Genomic DNA, 16,668 nt, shown 5'->3' on the forward strand with positions numbered 1-16,668 from the left:
CACTATTAGAAACCTCTAATTTACTATGGAGAAATTCAAGATTATCAGCACTATACAAAAAAGAACAAGATCTATGAAAATAGAATAAAATATAATAAAAAATGCTCTCAAAGATTAATGATTGCTGGAAAAAAAAAAAAAACTTTACGTGAACAATATATAGTTGACAAAATTTTCCAGGGAAAAGGAGAGGGGAGTGGGCCAGGTGAAATTCACGAGAGAAAAAGTAGAAAAGGACTTTACCAAAGAAAAAAATTTCCCAGTTTTAGGACATACATCTTCATAGTTTAAGTGCCTACCACAATGTGGCAGCCAGGAGTACCCCATCCTATCCCACCTTCATGAGAGAAACTGCTGAGTACAGCCAGCTCCCAGTCTCTTGCTACACCTTCTGCATTCACACCAAGACCAGGTTCTCCCTGGGGGTGCTCCCAGCCAAGGACAGAACATGTAAGGGTACTAGAGCAGAGCTATTCCTACCCAGTGAGGGACTCCTCTAACAGACAATCCTTGTCCTGGGAACTGCCATGGCTGCAGTGGGACTGCACTGGCTCTTCCAGGACTGCACCGTACCGTAAATCTGCTCTGCCTACCCATTCTTCCTTCCTTCCCTCTCTCCTTTCAACAGATGTCAATCTGAATCACAATCTGAAGATTCTCTCTACCTAATTCTGAACTCTCTCCCCTTCATCTTTCATAGGTGTTCTCCCTCAATAAATCTCTTCAACATCTACTTCCATCTTGGGTTTTGCTTTTCAGAAGACCTGGACTAACCAGAAAGGAATGAAAACTCATATGATTTTTAGAATACAAAAGATAAAGAAAAAAAAACTTTAAAACTTTTTATAGGAAAAAATTAGGTGTCCAACAAAGAGAACAGAATCGAATTCCCTTCAGATTTCTCTAGAAACAATTGATGTAAAAATAAAAATGTATTGACATTAATTGCTATTGATGTTAAAAGAACAATATATATTCAAAATTCTGACCTAGAATTCTGTATCCATATAAACTAATACCAAAAAGGGAGTGGGGAGGCCTGGGTGACTCAGTTGGCTAAGCGTCCAACTCTTGGATCTCAGCTCAGGTCTTGATCTCAGGGTTGCAAGTTCAAGCCCCATGTTGGGCTCCATGCTGAGCATGAGCCTACCTTAAACAAACCAGCCAGTAGTCAGTTTGTAACAGGAGGACAAAGGACCCTAAGACTAAAGTGTTTCAGAGAAAAAAATAAATAATAATACATCCAACAGAAAAAACATGAAGAAATTCTCTTTTAATTAAGACAACAATAATGGCAAATAATATGAGGGAGAAAAAAAAAGAAGTCACATTAAATAAGTGGGAAGGAGGACTGTACACCTGACAGAAGTATAAAATGTGTCATTACTGGAAAAGAGGGAAAGAGAGTAGGGTAAGAAAAAAATCATTCAGTGACCTTGATATTTAAGAATATTCTCTTGAGAGTGATCCAGAAATTATGATACTGGGATTCATAGAGACGGAAATGTAAATTTAGTATATAATTTGGCCAAATAGTGAACAATATTTAAATAATAATAATGATATAAATGCTACTGATTTTGAATTTTAGTTCAACTATGGACCAAGTATAGAAGATAGTTATGCTTGTAGGCATAATATTATTAGCAACCTTGAAAATATAATGTATAGCTAAAAGAAAACAGGATTTTGGCCAGAGTAGGGCAAGTGGGGAGAGGAATGAAGGAAAAAAGTGTTAACAAAGGTTTAAATATATAAAAATTACAAAGGTAACAATAGCAAACTTTAAGCTGGAAACGTATCAAACACGAAGAGGAAAGGAAAATGAGGATAGCAATAGTATGTGTTAAGTCCTAATTTTTCATCTCAAGGAGTTAATACACAAACTGATAAATGTAATAAATCAAGTTGATAAGTCAAGGATTAGAGGTATACCTTCTAAAATTCTAAAATTCTGGAATTAAATAGGGAAAAAGAGACGAGACACTAACTAGAAAATATAATCGGGAATAAGAAATAGAGAAAATATGATTATTTGATTTATTTCCATTTGGTGTAGTTCTTTATAAAAGCAAAAAGTTTAAAGCTAAAAATGTTCATTTATTCTGGAATCCCAAAATATTTCAAACTATTCATCCTATATCAAGTCTTTCTGTCCTTCACTGTGCTCTCATGGACTGTTGTTTCCTGTGATTTTGCTTCCTTACTTTATTACCACTCGGTCATGTTTGATTTGCCCTCTCCCTTCTTTTTTCTGTCTTGAGTCAAAACAGGTCTCCTGCATCCTGGAACAAACTAAAGTTTCACTTCACTGGAATGTTCTGCATCACTATTCTGTTTTCTTCCTTTCACATTCCAAGTTTCCAACTTAAAAAAAAAGCTATTTCACCTAAAACCTGGCTTTTGGTAATGATGATTTTACAGTCCTCAATCTACATAATCCTCTCTCCAAGCAATTCACTTCATGAAGCCTTTCTGTTTAATAGCCTTTATTCCTCAGGCAGAGGTAAGAATGGAGAGGGAGCAGAAATACCTCACAAGAAGTGTTCCAGAGGACATCTGGGGAAATGAAATGCTGGCATGAAGTGTTCCAATTACAAGTGCATGATTGCTTTGTTCAAGAATATTTAATCTTCTGTCTGTTGGCACTGAAGAGAAATTCCAAGTAAACAGATAAAAACAACCAACTTCTCAACAGAAGCACTGTAATACTACTAGCTATACTTAATTATCTTTCCTTTCATAATCATATTAATGTGCAAGAAGACTAATGATAATAGAATACAAACCTGAGGAAACAGCTTAGGGTGAAGAAAACATTCTAAAGATACTGAGTCCAAATCCAGTATTCCTGTAGTAAATTTCAACAATCCCCACTAAAAACAGTAAATGCCTTGCAAATTAAGAGAAAAGCAAGCCAGAAAAAAAAGCTAGCGAATGAACTAAAAAAGATGGAAACTGAAAAATTACCATTTAAACAATATCCTGGTTTTCTTTAAAATCAACGAAATAAATAAATAAATAAATAAATAAATAAATAAATAAATAAATAAATAAAATAAAATCAATGTTGCTTTTGATCATTCATCTCCACTTGCAAGAAAGAGGGTACGCTCTTGGAAAAGATAATCAAATGGGAAAAGCCCAGATAAAGCATTAGTTTTGAGCCTCAAAACTATTGGGAAAAGTAAAAAACTAACTAATGGAGACATATTTACAAAAAACTAGCTGATTTATTATTATCGTCAATACCAAACAAGTCTTTAAGTCAATTAAAATTTATTTAATTATGCATAAAGTTACTTTCACATTTGTCTACAACCATAGTAGATACAGCTCTTGGCAAAAAGACACAGCCTTCGGAGTTTAAAACATCCCCAACTGCAAGATTACATATATATAAAACTCCCATTGTTACTTATGTGATAGTGGATTTGTTAATCAAATTAAAATAATTATACTATCTACAATAAAATAAAATGGAAATAATTTACTCGTAAGATTCATATTTAAATCATCTTTATTTACAAAATACTATCCTGAGAATTATAATTCCATTAAGCTTCAATTTGAGCAAAAGTAGAATTACTTAAGTAACAGCAGTTACTTAAACTGAAAATGAGAGAGAAGTCAAAATTACTTTTGAAGAGAGATCAAAAATATTGTCAAGTTTCTTGTTGTGGTTCTGGATGTTCAGTAGTAGGTTCATTTGAAGATGGTATCAACCCTGATGGGAACTCACTTCTACTTTCAGGATGTGGGGGTGAGGGAAAAAATCCAGCTCTTGGGGGAAGATAATGAGGAAAACCTCTCGGTGGATAGACATTTCTCACTGTTCAAAGAGATTGGTAAAAAACATTTTTTAACTTTAAGTACCTGTACTGCAGTTCTACAAATGATTAGTTTATACCTTAGAGTACACCTATCTTTATATTCCAAAATTGACATCAGTATAATTACTTGATCAAACAAATGAATTTTTACAGCATAGAAAAAAGCATACTCTCTTCAACTGCTTATGATTAAAGGGAATATCATTAATTTTAGAGACAATTTTCATCCTATGAAAACCTAACATCTTAACACTTTTTAAAAAGGAGAATTATTCCAAAATATATGAGGTTTACTTTTTAAATTTTTCATGTAGTATAATTTTCACCAGACTTAAAATTCAGATCAGTAATTCCCAATTCTAATTTGGTATTATCCTAAGACATTTACAGGTTTATCAAAGACTACCTTGAAATTCCCCCAAATTCATTTTAATTCACCTTAAACTTTAAAATAGAGGAGAAATGAAGGAAGAGATACCACATCAGGCATATAATAGCCTTCTGCCTAGTATTTGGTAACCATGTATTTATTCTACAGAAAAATCTAGTTCTAAATGGCAAAATATAGCTAGAAAACAAAAAAATCATTCTTTTTTCTTATGTGAGGCTATGAAAGAATTTCAGTAAATTCAACAATTAGTCCAAACATGATAAACATAGTTCAGGTTTTAAAAAAGTAGGATTACATAGGAACTACTTATGAAAAAGTATTTTAAAAATACTTCAGCCAGTAGTTTTAATGCTAAAATATAAGCTGTAATTATTTTTACTAACTGATACAGTAACCAGTTTCCAATCAAATAAGATACAAATAATTTTGGTCCTAATGGAAGACTACTGCAAAAAGCCAATGATTTTCCCGATTACTGAAACACAGAAGTAATTCCATATCATTAGAATCAATCATGTGGAAGCCATATTACGGTCTACTAATGGCTGGCTGCCTTCCCAATTTGTAACAGTAATGGTATATTCACAGCTAGAAAAACGTACAATATGAATAAGAAATAGAATTCTATCTTTGACTTACTCTATAAAACATATATTAAGTTTAAAAGAAAAACATACTTGCAAATGGAGGATGTGGTGGGCCAGGGAAATCCCTTGGTGGAAAATAATCTCGGGGAGCTCCATACATGCTTCCTGGAGGAGGCGGAGGAAAAGGAGGACCTCTTCTCATGAATGGGCCCCTTGTATCCATCGGAAACAATGGACCCCTGATTGGAGCGAGAGGTGGAGGAACAAAGCCAGGCCCAGTTGCTTCACTTTCAGCAGGGAGAGATGAATCAGGCACATTTAAATTCTATAACAAATTGACATATGGTAGTCACTAAAACAACAGCAAAATTTGCAATAATCTTCCTGAAAATCTTAGGTCTAGAAGAAAGCACCTAGGCAGAAAGCAGTCTGTGACAGTCTTCATAGTCTCCTGAGAAAGATTGTTTTCTATGTCAGATGGATTTTTTCATCACAAATATTAACCCAAAAGAAAACAGCTTTAACCAAAACAAAGTAATATTCTGGCTAAAGATAAAACACAAGAATAATCCAAGAGTACCAAAATATACATTCTTTTCTCAAATATACACTGAAAAAAAAAAGATGTCTATGTTTATATTTTCAACGCAAAATAAAGTGACCAAAAGCAAAAATTGTAAACATAGTAACAAAAATATCCTTTAAAACATTCAAATAGGGATCCCTGGGTGGCGCAGTGGTTTGGCGCCTGCCTTTGGCCCAGGGCGCGATCCTGGAGACCGGGGATCGAATCCCACGTCGGGCTCCTGGTGCATGGAGCCTGCTTCTCCCTCTGCCTGTGTCTCTGCCTCTCTCTCTCTCTCTCTCTCTCTCTGTGTGACTATCATAAATGAATAAAAAAAATTAAAAAAAAACTTAAAAAAAAAATAAAACATTCAAATAAAAATTCGAGAGGGAAAACCCAAATTGTTTAACTTTAATAAACTAACTCAAGCCTCTAGTCTGTAAATTGTACTTTATCACCAGAGTGTACAATCCAGAAAAGAAACAGCTATAATACTATGCAAGAAGTACATATACTGGTCAAAATGAGAGAAGCAGCTTTCTATCAAAAACTAGATTGCTAGTGAAATTTCTATTCTAGTAAAGCAAGAGACTAGAAAGCTCCTGAATATGTTGATAAAATTCCACTTTCAATACTTACACCAAGGTCGTCTTTGCTATCATTTCTACTGGTTTCCACTTCTGAAGATATTGGCCCATCTAAACATGAAAGTTAAACCATAAAAAAAATACATGACTAGTCACTCCATTGCTAGGATATCTCCAGATCACAAAGGATTGCTGGTATTTCCCCATTCCCCCTGGTGGCACATAAACCAGCCTGATAACCAGGATCCTGCATTACGGCCATAAGAACAGCTTTAAGACACTTGAAATGTTGGCACATTCAAAGTTCTGCAAAGGCCATGTGGCAGTGATTTCTGTTGCTTGTTCCTAGGCAGCCCTGCTGCAAGAGTATCATAAGGAGATTTCTGGGAGGTAGCATCCCTCTCCCTTTTCTTTCTTTCCTTCCTTTCTTTTCTCCCTCTCTCCCTTCTTCCCTCCTTTTCCTCTTTTCGTCCCACCTTCCTAATTCCTCCATCAGGTAATACAGAATAACATATGAATTTAGCTGCTGTTCAAAATAAATGTTCCTGAGCTTTTTATCATCAAGAACTAACTGCTCACTCCATGAGAAGAAAAATTCAAACAACCCTCTCCCTGACCACAACTACCTACCTTCACCTCGCCTCTCATGTAGTTATTCTCCCTACACCTGTTCTTGTCACTGAAGCTTCCAGTCCTCTGGTCTCTCTTCATTTTCTTCAGTTTCCTCCTCCCTTCATTTCCTTCCCTAAAACTGGACTTCAGAGTCCATCACTGCATCCAATCATCAATGTCCTTACCCAATTGGCCATATTTCCACATGTGCCTGACAACACATCCTAGCCCTGTATTAATCCAACTCTCCATTTTCACTCTACCTATATCTGAGCCACTTAGCACGTCTGCGGGTAAAATAAACCACAGATTTGGGTAGACGGGACCACTCCAAGCTGACAGACTTCCAGCCTTACTTGCAGTTGCACAGTGACCAGCCTTCTTTCTGCATCTTCCAAACCACATTTCTCCTCAGCAATTTTAAATCTCTGTTCTCTTCAAACCTACTACACCAGTCACTTAAGAACTTTAACTTTTTGTAATCAATTGTAAAACAATTGTAAACAAAAAAAAAAAACAATTGTAAACAAATAAACTTACATTCCTATGATCTTTCCTCCTATTAAAAATGCTATTTTCTCCCCCTAGAACATTACTGCCATCATTTTGGTTCAACTAATTCTAGATCTTTAAATTCTCAGCTTATACACGCTCCAGGAAAAAATCTGACTATCCCACACTCAAAACCCCAATACCTCATCTTAATGAGTGCCCCATATGGTTCCATTACATTTTATACTCATTTTTATCACTATATAGTGCAATTGCACATATGTCTTCCAAGTTATAAGGAATGCTGAGCTCCTATTCACCACTGAATTACAGCAACTACCATAATGCCTGTAATATGGTAAGCTTTCTATAGACATTTAGTGTATCAATGGATGGATCCTCTACCACCTCATTTTAATAATCTATAGGGATCAAGACCACAGCTCTGGAATCAGACAAACATGGATTCAAGTCCTGCCTCTACACTTGCTACCTGAGACACTGAGTACCTTTTTAAGCCTTGATTTCTTCATCTATAAAATGAGGATAATAATGTCCATTTCATAAGTTTACAGTGAAGATTAATAATTCACTTTCATTCAATAAACATTTACAAACACTAGTGCTAGTCAATGTGTTTCAATCAGATCTCTGATGATTCTCCTCCATGTAGCATACTGACAAACCAATAATGTTTTACATTTAGATTTATACAGAACTTTTCTTTTTACAAAATACTTCAACACACATTAATTCATGTAACCTTCATAAGATTTTGTCAAATGGTTAACATCTTGGCTTTATAGCCATTATTCATCAATGATTTGTGCTGTTTCTTTTCTTCTTTTTACTTATGTTGTTCATCATTACTGGCACAGACCCCCACCACTCAACCAATTTTTCAAATTCCCTCAAAAGCAGCTCAAATGCTGCCTCCTTCATGGAGTTTTCCCTGATCCTTCAACTAGATAACAGTTCTCTCTTTCCTGTTTTGTTGTTGTTGTTGTTGTTGTTGTTGTTGTTATTGTTCTCTCTTTCTGTGAACAGAGTATATTTTCTAATGGAACTCAACTACTCTGGTCATTATTAATTAAAGATATATATTTCTTTCTCCACATTTAATTATTATCTTCTGACAGGCAGAAACTATACCCTATTATAATTATATTCTCTGCCATGTCATATAGGGTACCTTCTAAACAGTAAGCACTTAAAAATTATCTAAATAATTGGATATTGTTCAATAATAACAAAAAACGACATGTAAAAAGTTTTAAATAGCATTAGTTTAAAAATAGATATTCAGGGATCCCTGGGTGGCGCAGCGGTTTGGCGCCTGCCTTTGGCCCAGGGCGCGATCCTGGAGACCCGGGATCGAATCCCACATCGGGCTTCCGGTGCATGGAGCCTGCTTCTCCCTCTGCCTGTGTCTCTGCCTCTCTCTCTCTCTGTGACTATCATAAATAAATAAAAATTAAAAAAAAAACATTGTTTAAAAAAAATAGATATTCAATAACATAGTTTCATTCCATTAAGTGTGAATTAATGGGAGAAAACAATTTCAAAATCCAAAGGTTAGAAAGAATTTAATTATAACTAATAACAGAAATCCCAGCCATAGATCTCCTTCTTCACTTATTATTCAAAAAAGATTTTCTAAAATAATAAATATTTCAACCAGATGATAATGCTCATCCCCTTGCAAATAATATATACCTTGTCCTGAGGAAACCTTTTACTAATAAATTTATTTTAATTTTCTACTTTCTTTTAATTTTTTTAATGTCACACACTTCTCACTGATACACTGGATACATATATTTCCCAATTTCAGTGAGTTTTGCTGTGAGGCACTTTAAGGAAAAGAGCGCTTGACAAATAGTAGGTTGCTCAGTAAATGTTAGTCAAATCTATCTGAATATGAAATGTTTAAATAAAGTACTTGATTAAACCAGCAACAAAGCATGAACCTAAATTATTTTTCTGGTGGATTTTCACATATCCATTCACACTAGCTTAACTTCCCTAATTACTAAATAGGATGTATATAAGTGGACTGGAAAAATTAAAAAGTTAGTCATGGAACAGAATAAAATCTGCCACCATAACTAAGTGTAGTAAACCCATTACAACAGTGCCCAAATCAACCATTAACACATCTGCAGATGCCACAGATACATACAATGTAACAAGAAACATAAAACTAGAAAGTTTTCAGGAAAGACTCTGGTCTTAAGAGCTACCAGAGATAACAGTTATTAGTCCTTTTTTTTCAGCTGCCACTTCCTTAGTGTGCCACCATTATTAAAAATACATATACATACTCAAAGTATTTCTTACCCACTTTATCCAAAGATGACATATTAAAACTTCTGAGTTCTGCTGGCCCAGATAGTCTACCAGAATTAGAATAAAATCTGTCTTGCCTTTGAAGAGGAAGAGCTGGATCAGGATATGGTTGGCCTAGAAAATAAGTTTTTAAAATATTTTCATTAGTATAAAAATAAATCAATTTTCCTTAAGTTTAATATATTGGACAGACATTTCTCTTGCTTCCTAAAAAACTGATCCATATTCTTGGTAGACAATAGTAAATAATTTTAGGAAAACTATTTATTTACTAAAGGCAATAATTTGGGATCCCTTGGCGGCGCAGCGGTTTGGCGCCTGCCTTTGGCCCAGGGCGCGATCCTGGAGACCCGGGATCGAGTCCCACGTCGGGCTCCCCGTGTATGGAGCCTGCTTCTCCCTCTGCCTGTGTTTCTGCCTCTCTCTCTCTCTCTCTCTCTCTCTCTCTCTCTCTCTGTGACTATCATAAATAAAATAAATAAATAAATAAAAATTAAAAAAAATAAATAAAGGCAATAATTTTATCTTTGTAGTACACATAAGTATGATATGATACTCTGGATTTTCAAAGTTTCAATTCAATGAAGGAAATAAATATATCAACATAACAAAAACAATATTGAGAAGACAGCCACTTAGCAAAGAAAGAAAAAAAGAAATATGTTGGAAGCATATCAAGAAATGTGGCAGAAAAGACAATGATAAAAGAGTCATCAAAGCAGATAATATTCAGAGGTCATCAATGATCAAATTTGAGTAACTTCTATACTTTGGAATTTAGCACCCCTCCAAAACTAAAGGGAAAGATCCCTCACTCAATAGATGAACAGAAGGTTCACAATGCTCAGATTGAAGACACCTGGACAGACACAAATCTAGGCACACACTCTGATTCAGGTGCTCCCACAGTCACCCTCCATTGTCCCCAGGGGTCACAAAAGTCTCATTCCTGGGTTCTTGTAGAACTCATCATTCTTGAAAAAATACAGGTAGTGGATCTCATCTTTTATGAGATCTGCCAGGTAATGACAGATTTTGATAGATTAGGTATGCATACGCCCAACTCAAAATAAGAGGAAAGTCAGAGGGGACAGATTTATGTGACCCCTTCTTATCCATATATAGATATGGAAAAACAGCTGCAAATTGCCTTCCATGACTGCCCTAAGCAGTGGTTCATAACGTGAACTCCACACAACATTGGATATGCCATTCCTCATCTGACTCAGCCACACGGGACCTCATTTGACACACCTCTCCCACACAAAGGCAAGGAAACCACTCAGCATCAACCAGAGTTGATGGAGATAATTATATTTAATGAGTTCCCAAGAGCCAAAAAATGTGAATCAGGAGAGAAAGATCTGAATGCATAGTCGGGCTCATTTCCTCCCTCTTTCAGAATCTAAGCAAACAGATTCTGAAAGATTCTCTCAGTGGGTCTGAATTAGCCCAATAAAAGGAAAGGCCAACACGAACCACTGAGATCTAAACTGAGTTATCCCTTTCTATTTCAAACATGGGATTAATTAAATGGCAGAGTTGGACAAGAGGATAAAATGATGAAACCTGAAACTTCCCAAGTCTTTTTAATCAAGTCTCAAGATACCATATCATAATTTTGCTTCTAAAATACACCTGTACAATATTAGCAACTTCAGAAATACAAAATTTAAAAAAAATACAAAATTTTGCTATATAAGTCATATACCCATGGTGCCCTCCACTGGCCAAAATAATTTATTCCTCAAATCTACCAGGGCCTATTGTATACATAGCACTAGTGATACAAAGTTTTTGACACTGTGCATGCTTTTAAAGTCTAATGATGACAGTAATAAATACAATGTGACCAATGCCTTAATAAAGAGGTATACAAATTCTATGAGTGGCATGAGTGGTGGCCTACTGAATTCTGATTGGAGAAATCACAAATGGTGGTGTTACAGAGGACATAAAGCTTGCCCGGAGAGAAAAGGAAGGCTGAACAAGCAAACGAGGGTATTCTGACCAAACTCAAATACATACACACACACACACACACACACACACACACACACACACACACACACAATGTAGTAAGATAAAGCTATGTGGAAGACATATGACTAATGATACTGAAATACAGAAAATAAAGACAGTTCCTTGTTTGCTTATTTCATACCTTTATTTTCTACTTAAAAGAGATGATTAAAAAGAAAGAATAGGAGAAGGTAAAGGATCAGGGGAAAAATGAATAAAGGCTGTGAATATGTGTACACAGTAATAAGAGGCAGTTTCATAAACTAAAAATAAAACTCAATATGTCTGGGTTAAACAAAAATGTTGCTTATTTCTTTTCATTCCATAACAAATCTTAGACTGTTAATAGTTCCCAGAGTACCTATTTTAATAATTTTGGGTTCTATCCAATAACAGAAACAAAAGAGAATTATAAAGATGGTTAAAGAATTAGAATTTTTCTCAGGTCTAATTAAAATCTTCATCTACAACATGATGAAATAATTTATTCTAATAATTAAGCAATTTAAATGGAATGAAAAGCAAAATTTCCAGAAAGTAAATGATAGCAGCATTGATACAGGTTGAGTCTGGAATAAAGAGACCAATGGTATAGAAAGAATGTCTAAGAAACAGATATATGCAAATATAGACATTTAAGATAAAGTGGTATTTCAAACTGAAGAACCAATAAACAATATCAAAATAACTGTCTATTCAATGGGGAAAAAAAAACTATTCACACTAAACACTAAAACTGAAATAAAATCCAGATCAAAAACTTAAAACTTTTAAGTTTTTAGAAGAAAATAGAGAATATCGTTTTGATCTAGGAAAAAGTCTTAAGACAAATATAATATTAAAAAAAACACATAGATTAACTTACCTATAACAAAATTTGAAACATAAATAACAATAACATGTATAATAACAAATCAAGAAAATATTTGCAAAAGACAGAAGATTAGTATACAAAATATATTAAAAATTCCCTTTGGGGCACTGGGTGGCACAGTCAGTTGAGCATTTAACTCTTGGTTTTGGCTCAGGTCGTGATCTCAGAGCCCCGTACTGGGCTCCATGCTCCATGAGGAGTCTGCTTGTACCTCTCCCTCACCCCTCTGCCTCCTATGCCACATTCTCTCTCTGTCTCTGTCTCTGTCTCTCTCTAAATAAATAAATAAATAAATAAATAAATAAATAAATAAATAAATAAATTAAATAAATAAATAAATCTTAAAAAGAATTTCTATTAAGGAAGAAACAAAATGGGTCAGGCAACTTATAGCAAATAAATACAGATAATACAAATGACAAACATGAAAAGATACTTAAGCTCACTAATTAAAGAACTAAATATATAAATGAGATAAAAATTTTAATTCATATTGCTAGAAACAGTCAAAAAAGTTTTACATCAAGTACTAGAGAAATAACTACTCTCAGATACTTCATGCACAGCCAATCTTGAGGACAATGAGGCAATATCTATTAAACTAAAAATATGCTTATCCTATTACTCAGCAATTTCATTTCTTGGATTCATCTTTAAAGAAGACATTTGCAAGGGGTGTTAACTACAACACTGTTACTAATAGTGAAACACTGGACACTAACTGCTCATCAACAGACACTGGATAAATACATTGTGGTATATTTATATACATAAATACTGAATAGCAATTAAGGTAGTAAACTTTATATTAAAATGGAAAGAACTCAAGAACATAATGCTGATTTTAAAAAAACTCGATAGGGCAGCCTGGGTGGCTCAGCGGTTTAGCGCCGCCTTAGGCCCAGGGCCTGATCCTGGAGACCTGGAGACCTGGAATCAAGTCCCACATTGGGCTCCCTGCATGGAGCCTGCTTCTCCCTCTGCCTGTGTCTCTACCTCTCTCCCTCTCTCTCTCTCTGCTTCTCATGAATAAATAAAATCTTTTTAAAAAATAAAAGTAAATTAAAAAATAAACTCGATAAAACAGAAAAATAACTTATTTTTTAATAATATATGGATCTAAGTTTATACACACTGGACTCATGAGTAGTCACTTCTAGTGAAGAAGCACGGTAATGGTCCCAAGAAAGGAAACAGAATAAACTTCAACTAATTTATATAGTGTGCTATTGTCTCTTTTTATGTTTTATTTACACATTCTCTGTCTGTCTCTCTCTCTCTCTCTCTCTCACACACACACACACCCCTGAAGTAAATATTAACATGTAAATTCTGAGTTGTAATAAACAAGATTCTACTATATTATCTTTGTTGTTTCTTTTTCTGTAAAACAGGAATAACACTAAGAGTGTTAGAATGACTAATAAAAAAGCACTTAACATAATAACTGGCACAATGTTAGGCACCCCAAACTAACTATAAGATAAATTAAACTTTTCATGTTTATAAACTATATTAAAATATAATATTGACTGGTCTCATTCAAATTTATCTAGCTCTCTGCTGTTCTTCAATTGTTCAGAGAGGTGCTGAAGTCTTCAACTGTAACTGTGCTTAAGTTTCTCCTTCCAGTTCTATCATTTTTTGCTTCATATATTTTGTAGCTCTGTCGCTTGCTGTACACACATTTAGGTTTGCTAAGTCTTCTTAATACTTTTTTATCATTATGTTATGTTTTCTGTCTCTAGTAATTTTCTTTTCTCTTAAGTTTACGGTATCTGATATTAATAATAGCCATTCCTGTTTTCTTTTGATCAATGTTTACATAGTGTATTTTTTCCATCCTTTTACTTTCAACTTATCTAACTATAGTATTATATGTCAATGACTTCTTTACAAATAGTTGAGTCATGATTTGTTCTGTAATCCATTCTGCCAAACCAGTTTTTAACTATTAATGTTAGATAATTTATATTTAATGTAATTATTAATATGTTAGGGCTTATATCTACCATTTTTTTGTTTTCTATTTATTCCCTGCGTTTATTTTCCTTTTTTCTTTTTCCTGCTTTCTTATGGGTTACTTGGACAGTTTTCAGAATTCCATTTTATCTGATCTAGTGTTTTTTAATATATCTCTTTAATTTTTTTTTTTTTATGATAGTCACACACAGAGAGAGAGAGAGGCAGAGACATAGGCAGAGGGAGAAGCAGGCTCCATGCACCAGGAGCCGGATGTGGGATTCGATCCCGGGTCTCCAGGATCACGCCCTGGGCTAAAGTCAGGCGCTAAACCGCTGCACCACCCAGGGATCCCTCTTTAAACAGATTTTTTGGCAGTTGCTCTAAGTATTACATAATTTATCACAGTTTACTGTTGTCAAGATTCACCAATTCAAGTAAATTGCAGTTGACCTGGAACAGGAAATCTCCCAGTAAGAAGTTGTTTTTTTAAAAACAATTTACCTTTCTTTTTTATTTTTAAGATTTTATTTATTTATTTGAAACACAGAGAACACAAACAGAGAGAAGGGTCAGAGGGAGAGGGAGAAGCAGACTCCCCACTGAGCAGGGACCCTCATGCAGGGCTCCATCCCAAGACCCTGGGATTATAACCTGAGCTAAAGGAAGATGCTCAACTGACTGAGACCCAGGCGCCCCCGTCAGCAGATTTTTAAAAACTGAAAAAGGTATGTTCATCAAGTAAGTTCAGAAAACACTGCTATAGGAGGACGCCTGGGTGGCTTAGCGGCTAAGCGCCTGCCTTTGGCTCAGGGCATAATCCTAGAGTCCCAGGATTGAGTCCCACATCAGGCCCCTGCATGGAGCCTGCTTCTCTCTCTGCCTGTGTCTCTGCCTCTCTCTTGTGTCTCTCATGAATAAATAAATTAAATCTTTAAAAAAAATAGAAAACATTGCTATAAATATCTTTTGTTTTTACTAACATTACATATAGTAATACGTTATTTGGTCTACCAACAAGATTGAAAATTATTGAGCAAATCTCAAACATTAATACCTGGCGACAATTTTATATCACTCAGCTAACCAGATCACACAAATCACTCAGTTTGTCCTTCTCAGTGTATAAAAGGACAGATGTCCAAAGAGATGGTAAGTTTCAAAAATAACACGAAAAGATTTTAAAAAGTGAAGACTGGAAACCAGATTTCTTTTTTTTTTTTCCTAAGATTTTGTTTTTAAGTAATCTCTACATCCAGCATGGACCTCAAACTCACGACCCCGAGATTAAGAGTCACACACTCTACCAACTGAGCTAGCCAGGTGCTCTCCCCTTTTTTTTTTTTTTAAAGAAAGAAACCAGATTTCTTCACTGCCAGTCTAAATGCTTTTTTTACCTAAATCATTCTTGATTTACAGTATGTAACCTAAGCTGTAAGAATATAAAAGAATGTTAGAGTTCACACAGGCAACCCCTGTATTATCCTAAATAGATTAGGTACGTTATTTGGAGATACTTTCTATAGAATGGATACATATCTCACCTATGAAGACATTAATTTAGAAGCTCACAATTTTGTATTTTTTTTAAAGATTTTATCTATTTATTTGAAAGAGAGAGAGAAATAGAGCATGAGTAGAGGGGAGAGGGAGAAGGAGGCTCCCTGCTGAGCAGGGAGCCCAACAGGAGGCTCAATCCCAGGACCCTGGGATTATGACCTGAGCCAAAGGCAGACACATAACTGACTGAGCCACCCAGGCGCCCATAGCTCACAATTTTGAATTTTTAGTTAGACTTAGAAAATAAAAGATACCAGGTTCCATTTCCAGTATGGCAGAGTGAGCTTATAACAGACTGATTCTCCCACATATAACAACTCCTAACAATTTACCCCCCAAAAAATACCTGAAGTATAGCTACAATAGAAAAAAGTATGGAGATTCCTAAAAAATTAAAAGTAGAACTATGATATGATCAAGCAATTCCACTTATGGGTATTTAGCCAAAGGAAACAACACAAAGAGTTTGCACCTCCATGTTCACTACAATGTTATTTACAATAGTCAAGATATGGAAACAACCTAAGAGCCATCAATGGATGAATAAGTAAAGCAAATGTGCTATCTACACGCTATGGAGTGTTACAGGCATTAAAAAAGGAGGAAATCCTGCCATTTGTGATAACATGGATGGACCTTATGACATTATGCTAAGTGAAATAAGTTAGGCAGAGAAAGACAAATACTGTATTATCTCACTTATATATGGAATCTACAAAAACAAAAAACAAACTCTTAGAAAAGGAGACCAGATTTATGGTTACCAGAGGTAGAGGGAAGGAGAACTTTTTTTTTTTAATTTTTTTTTTTAATTTATTTACGATAGTCATACAG

The 16,668-nt window shown here is 34.8% G+C and overlaps 1 protein-coding gene across 12 annotated transcripts in view; it reads right to left on the bottom strand.

Moving 5' to 3' along the window:
• Positions 1–3,502: 3,502 nt before the first annotated feature.
• The window catches only part of MIA2 (MIA SH3 domain ER export factor 2), a 91,047-nt gene continuing 77,881 nt past the window's right edge, over positions 3,503–16,668 (bottom strand). For all 12 annotated transcript variants that reach the window (XM_055309076.1, XM_055309077.1, XM_055309075.1 and 9 more), the window contains 4 exons: positions 9,408–9,530; positions 6,016–6,074; positions 4,902–5,136; positions 3,503–3,832 (listed from right to left, as the gene is read on the bottom strand). In XM_055309076.1, coding sequence (XP_055165051.1) covers positions 3,666–3,832; positions 4,902–5,136; positions 6,016–6,074; positions 9,408–9,530 — 584 coding nt within the window. In that variant the 3' untranslated portion in view covers positions 3,503–3,665. The remainder of the gene's footprint in view (positions 3,833–4,901; positions 5,137–6,015; positions 6,075–9,407; positions 9,531–16,668) is intronic.

The sequence above is a fragment of the Nyctereutes procyonoides genome, unplaced genomic scaffold, assembly GCF_905146905.1.
Source record: "Nyctereutes procyonoides isolate TBG_1078 unplaced genomic scaffold, NYPRO_anot_genome, whole genome shotgun sequence".
Taxonomy (NCBI): domain Eukaryota; kingdom Metazoa; phylum Chordata; class Mammalia; order Carnivora; family Canidae; genus Nyctereutes; species Nyctereutes procyonoides.